The following is a 6605-nucleotide window of genomic DNA, read 5'->3' as shown; positions in this document are numbered from 1 at the left end:
ATGACGACGGGCTGGACTGTAGTAGCAGCATCCAAAGAAAAGAAAACAAATTTGAAAGGAATTTTGACAAAGATTCAAGAGGACTTCACCAGTACCAGAGATGAATCTGAGATTTTAGTTGGAGCAGGTAGGTCAATGGTGGTGTTATGACTGAGTTCTTGCGGTGGATGGTTGTCAATGCCCAACCAACTCCATTTGCCAAGCTGATTCACTGTCTCCCAGCTGCGGTTAGTGTGGTTCCCTTATAATCTCACTACTCCCTCAGCAGTGGGAGCCACCTGGTCCTGAGATGCCTGAAAGATCACACCCTCCTCCTCTAATGCTAATGCATTATCAGTGAGTCCATTTCAACCCAGAATGACCCCATAGGACAGGGTGGAACTCCCTCATGGATTTCAAAGACTGTAAATCATTATGGGAGTAGAAAGTCTCATCTTTCTCCCATGGAGTAACTGGTGGTTTTGAACTGCTGACCTAGTGGTTGGCAGCTCAACACTTAAAGCACTAGTCCACCAGGGCTCCTTCTCTCTCTCTCTCTCTCTCTCTCTCTCTCTCTCTCTCTCTCTCTCTCTCTCTCTCTCTCTCTCTCTCTCTCTCTCATTGTCAAAAGCACCCTGCCAGGCTTTAAGGTGCCTTCCCTCTCCAGAGCTCCTTGAGGGATCAGGCTGAGGCTAGACTTCAGCTAAACTACATCTTTGCTTGCCTTCCCCGGCCTGGCCCACCCGTCTTCCCTCATTTCCTCTGCAATTTATCTCCTGAGATCACTCCCTCAACAAACTACTGGCCAAAACAAGAACACCCCTGCTACAGCTCCATGTGTAGGGAACCTGGCCTAACATCATCAGATAACAGCAATAGAAGACGACTTAAGAAAAACATACTGTCACAAGTTGATTTTGACTCATAGAAGAGGGCTGAGAGGAAGCCAAAAACCAGTCATTAAGTCGACGCCAACTCAGAACAGCTCTCGATAGGGCTCCCAAGACTGTAAATCACGCCTGTGGTACAGCCTCGTCTTTTTCCCTCAGACTGTGTGGTGGGTTTGAACTGCCAGTCTGTGGTTAGCAGCCCAATGCTTAGCCCAAGATGACAATTAATTTCAGTTTGAGATGTTTCCAGAAAGGCTAATGTTAAAAGAAGGGAAGAAATGAGACACACTTAAGTTCAAAAGTAATGTCTACAATTTACTAGTCTTAGAGTCTCAGACAAACTAGTTACTGCTGCATGAGTCACGGTCTCATGCCGTCTTTGTCAGCACGGTGGCTGAGTGGTACTTGGACCAGCTGGAGACCTCTATCCTGGGCAGCTTTATCAGTTTGCTCAGGAAGGTTTCAAATAGTCTCATTTTTCTATGTATGCCAAGGAATAAGAAGGTGAGGGAAGCACGAATTAACCACTCCACAGCCCCAGTGCTCATGTGTGAAATGGAATAGCTGTACAACTCCATTGTTTCGCCCTGAGGAGGCGATAAGATAACTCAGGGATTGCAGTTAAGTGTACAAATACCAGTGGACATGGAGTCAAACTCGACTCATAGTCGCCATGCGCGTCAGAGTAGAACTGTGCTCCAGATGGTTTTTAATAGTTGATTTTTTTCAAAAGTAGATTCATCGCCAAATCTTTCTTCCAAATACTCCTGGGTAGACTCCAACCTCCCGCCAAGCATCTGTACCACGCAGGGATCCTGTACACCATATGGTTGTTGTTGTGTATCATCAGATTGATTCTGATTCATAGTGACACCATATAACACAGTAGAACTACCTCACAGGGTTTACTTGGCTGAAATCCTTATGGAGAGGCAGTGGGTCTTTAATCTCCACAGAGCGGTTAGGTGTGTTCCAGTCGCTAACCTTGTGGTTAGTATCCAAGCGTGTTACCCATTGGTGCCCCCCATGGACACTGGATAGAAGAGCACCAAAATAACCAAGCCCATTTCCACTGAGTTGTCTTGACTCATATCGCAAGCCTGGAGGACAGACTTGAACTGCTTTGTAGCATGTTCAAAGCTGTGTATCTCAACGAAAGAAGATTGCTCTATTGTTTCCCTACAATAACTAACCTTGTTGTTAGCAGTGAGACGAGCACATTAACCATTATGCCACCAGAGCTCCCGGAGACATGAGTGAACCTCAGGAGATGGGGTTATCATTTGTGTTACCACTCGGGGGAGCCATCCTGGAGGCCAAGCCTGGGCTTGAAGACCCTGATGGGAGCTTCTGGGCTCTTATCCAAAAACTCATTCCCTTGGTCTCTTTTGGTGTTAAAGGGAAGTGAGAAAGCGTGCCAACAGTGACAGAGCTTTGATTATTCTCCCTGGGGGCCGTCATTTATTTTTCAGATGAGGCTGGAGCTGAGAGGATGGGGGCCATGGGGGAAGGCGTGTGAAACTAGGATCCCTCTCTGACACTGTCCTGCACTCTCAATGTCCTTGTAAGTGAGCTGCGCCCTTCATCCCGGAGCTTTGAAGGCACTGGGCATGCCTTATTTATAGACAACAACTGCCACTGAACTTCAAAGGGGGCACATAGCCAAGCCAGAGATGTGGAAGGAACACTCTGAAGTGCTAAGTTCTCAAAATCAGAGGGAAATGTGGTACACAGAAACTTCTCTGACCATGCTCAGAGCCAGGCCCGAAATACTCAATTGGCCCTCTGGGGAAATTGATGACCAAAATCCCTGATGTCAATCCCAGAATGCAACTTTCAGCCAAGGCCAGCCATACAAGGGGGCTTAATGTCACATTCTCCTACTGTCTGACACACTCCTGTGTTACAAACGAATCCATGGTCTTTGGGGACCATGTCCTCCAGAAAGTGAAAACCCAATTCTCACTTTAAATTCTTCAAAAATAAGAAGCTAGTGTGTTAGGAAGGAAACGGTCCCCCAAAGTCATTCATGAGTGACCCTGTATAGGATTGCCGAGGCTCTAAATTGACACTGAAGCCCGTAGCGTCATCTTTATTCTAAGGAGTGGCTGGAGGATTTCAAATACCAACATTGCAGACAGAAGTCCAGTGCTTACCTGACAGACAGCAGTACCAGAGCTCCTTAGAAATAGATCTACATCCAAACCCCCAGAATCTGTGAATAGTGTCACTCGATGAGGCAAAATGGGCACTGCAGATGTGACTGAGGTAAGGATTTTGAGAAAGGGACCTGCTCTTGGATTATCCAGGTGGGCTCCATCTAATGATAAGGGGACTTAGGAGAGGGAAGCAGGCTTATATGTGTTAATAATACATTACTTCTATGTAATCCCTTTAAGGGATCGCCGGTGGCATAGTGGTTATGCATTGGGCTGCTAACCTCAAGGTCAGAAGTTCGAAACCAGGAGTCTCTCCAAAAGAGAAAGAGGAGGAGGCTTTCTACTCCTGTAAAGAGATACGGTCTTGGAAACCCACAGGGGTAGATCTACCCTGTCCTACAGGCTCATCGTGAGTCAGGATCGACTGGATGGCTTTGAGTTTGGTTAATCCAAATCAATGGGATGGAACAAGTTTGGGTTTGAATTTGGTTCACCTTCTCTCTCATCTTGCTGCCTTCACAGAGCCCAAATTACTCCAGGAGCAGGTTCGTGATTCGAATTCAAATAAACTGTGTATTAAAAATTTATAAACTATCAAGGGCTCATGAGCGAGGGGGGAGCGGGGAGGGAGGGGAAAAATGAGGACCTAATGTCGGGGGTTTAAGTGGAGAGAAAATGTTTTGAGAATGATGTACAAATGTGCTTTACACAATTGATGTGTGTATGGATTGCGATAACAGTTGTATGAGCCCCTAATAAAATGTTAAAAATATATATATATTTGGAAAATATTATTTCAATGTATAGGTGTCGATATGCATTGTATGTACATGCGTGGGGAAGATTGGTGGGATATTCATATGGAAATGTGAAAAGTTAACTTTAGAGGACTTTATTTCCTAGAAATTTTCTTTCTAAAGCTACCGCTCGAGTTTAGGGGAAATGGCGTAGAGAACTTGGGATCTGACTACACACAGTGTAGAGGTGGCGGTGGGGGCCATATTGAGCCTTGAAATTGAACACCAACCCAGAGGCTGAAGCATTTATTAGGCACAGACAGCCTCTCAAAATTATAGGCACCTTACTGACCAGGCTGGACCAAAACATCTTACCAGTTATTTACTTCAAAGAGTACCGTTAGACCAGCTTCTTTCATTTTCAATAGTCACCAAAAAAAATGTATTCGGTGAAAATCAACAGTTCAGAGAGATAATCCATGAAAAAGAAAAAAAACAAGTTTGTGATCAAATAAGTTTAGACGATGCTAAGAGGTAAAGGTCTTTCTTGGAGTATTACAAAGTGAACATCTTGGCTTATTAAAAGCTCTATGAACTTCTGCAGAAAGGAGTTTTATTGACATTGGTTTAAGTATTTCCCAAACATTTGTTCCATCACAGATTCATCACTTCGCTTAGAATTACGTCACCTAAGAGAAGCAACATATTCTAGAAATACTGTTTGGCATTTTCCACAGACAATTTTTTTTCTGTAATTGGTCATTTGTAATCATTTCCAGGATGAGCTACATGGTCTCTGTGGTTTATCTTTTTGAGTGTCAATGCATCCTTTTGTCACCAAAGAATTCAGATATTTGATCTTAAAAGTTCAAGCATGTGGGACCAATGGAACTGCTTAGAGACAGAAGAGCAGAGAAGCAGGTAGAACACACCATTGCCTTTCCGAAGGACCACGAGACTCTTCCCATGGGACTCGGAGCTGGAAGACCCACCAGTGCTGCAGAGATGATACAATAGGGAGTGCTGGATCCAATATGCCACTTCCTATGGGTCTTCTCTGTCCTACTAGAAAGGCAAGGCCGTTTGGTGGTCCTGAGACTGCTAGTGTCAGAATGAAAGGGGTTAATCAGGTGTGCCAGGGGAGCTGTGTGCAGCTGGGTGGAGAAACCTAAATGGATATGGATTGGAAAGGATCCTGAGGAATCAAGGGAGCTCAGGGTCTTCAAAAGCAGAGAAGTGACTTCCCAGTGCTCCACTATTATATATAAATATATATATATAATACTTGCCGTCAAATCTATTCTGACTTCTAGTAACCTTTTGTGTCCAGCATAAAAGGTCCTCCACAGAAAACCATGCTTGGTAAACTTGAATGTCCATCTTAATTATCTTAAACTATTCTTCTTTCCCATCAGAGACGCTCATTAAAAGGGACCACGAAAGCATATGATACATCATTTCCTTTGTACCTTTGGTATTAGCTCCTTTAATTAACCTGAGCCTCAGTTTAGTTCATGCTTTAAGAATGCATTGTTTTCCCCAATTGAACTATAAGGTACAATGAGAGTTAGTTAAATCTACATAGAGTAAAACAAACCAAGGCAAACTCCCTGCCATCGAGTTGATTCTGACTCATAGTAATCTTATAGGATGGGGTAAACAAACTGCCCCTATGGCTTTCTGATATTGTAACTCTTTACAAGAGTAGCAAACCTCATTCTCCCTCAGAGCAGCTGGTAGTTTAGAACCGCTGACCTTGTGGTTAGCAGTCCAATTTGTAAACAACTACACCACAAAGCTCCTTACCTCCCACCCAGTCAAAGAATAGGTTCCAATTAAGTTTGGCCCCTTCTGAAGAATGCAAAGCACAAGACAAATCAATCTCTTAGTTTTACCCTTACTACTCTAACTTCTCTCTAATCTAGGTGAACTATGGGTAATATGAGCTTTAGGTACTGACTTAAAGAATTTAGAGACAGATGAAATAGAAGTCGGGGACAGGGGATGGGTAGAAATGGAGAGGACCCTTCTCACCCACTTGATTTGCATTACCAATAATGAGCTGGCCAAAGAGATTTCAGTAGTGCTATAGACATACTATGTGTTTATGATCCCTTGTGTTTGTTGTCTGGCTCTAGCTAGCTGCCTCCCTGAATCATTGTGCATGCCCTGATTTCCAAATCAATGCAGTCTCCGTTCCCTTGTCCCCAGGTATGGGACCTAGGAAAGTCACCCTGATTTAAGCAGGGTAACTGTAATGAACGTGGCCAAAGTGAGAAGCCCATGAAGCATCCTGGGAAGGGATGTAAAAGCACAGAGCAGAATTAGGAGTCAAACCTGATTTGTGTCTGGCCTCTGGGCTCCAGCCACTTCCTTTCTTCTTTCACCTTCTCCCCCACGCTTGTTCTGGAACTGTCTGCCTGTGAGGGTTGTTTTCACACGGTCTTTCCAAAGATAGGCAGATGTGCCCCTTAGCCGAAAGCACCTTCTCATTAGAGATCTCCTATAGCTTTACTGTCAATGGGACTCTGTTAGCAGACTGACCCTTCTCTGCTTTGTACCTATGAGGTGAGGGGACCCCACTTCTGAAAGCGGGCATGGGCCTAGTTTCACTCCTGCTTCAGCACGAGCACGAGTATAGAGACGTTCCTCCATCTCTGTCTTTCAGATTCTCCTTTGCAGCTAAAGAAAGTGCTTTATTGGTTTCTTTTGAACATCTGGTGAGACAAAAATCACAACCATGTGTTGTTTTTTTTTAAACATTTTATTAGGGGCTCATACAACTGTTATCGCAATCCATACACACATCAATTGTGTAAAGCGCATTTGTACATCATTCT

At 44.2% G+C, this 6605-nt stretch overlaps 1 protein-coding gene across 1 annotated transcript in view; it reads left to right on the top strand.

The window, feature by feature from the left end:
- The window catches only part of IL17A (interleukin 17A), a 110480-nt gene continuing 103875 nt past the window's right edge, over positions 1 to 6605 (top strand). Inside the window, exons 1-2 of the mRNA XM_030886881.1 lie at positions 1 to 127; positions 5691 to 5701. Coding sequence (XP_030742741.1) covers positions 1 to 127; positions 5691 to 5701 — 138 coding nt within the window. The remainder of the gene's footprint in view (positions 128 to 5690; positions 5702 to 6605) is intronic.

This window comes from Echinops telfairi, unplaced genomic scaffold (assembly GCF_000313985.2).
Source record: "Echinops telfairi isolate 266 unplaced genomic scaffold, ASM31398v2 ScPeMD7_3533;HRSCAF=4204_1, whole genome shotgun sequence".
Lineage (NCBI taxonomy): Eukaryota > Metazoa > Chordata > Mammalia > Afrosoricida > Tenrecidae > Echinops > Echinops telfairi.
The sequence above is the reverse complement of the archived record's forward strand: the minus strand, read 5'-3'. Positions and strand labels throughout refer to the sequence as shown.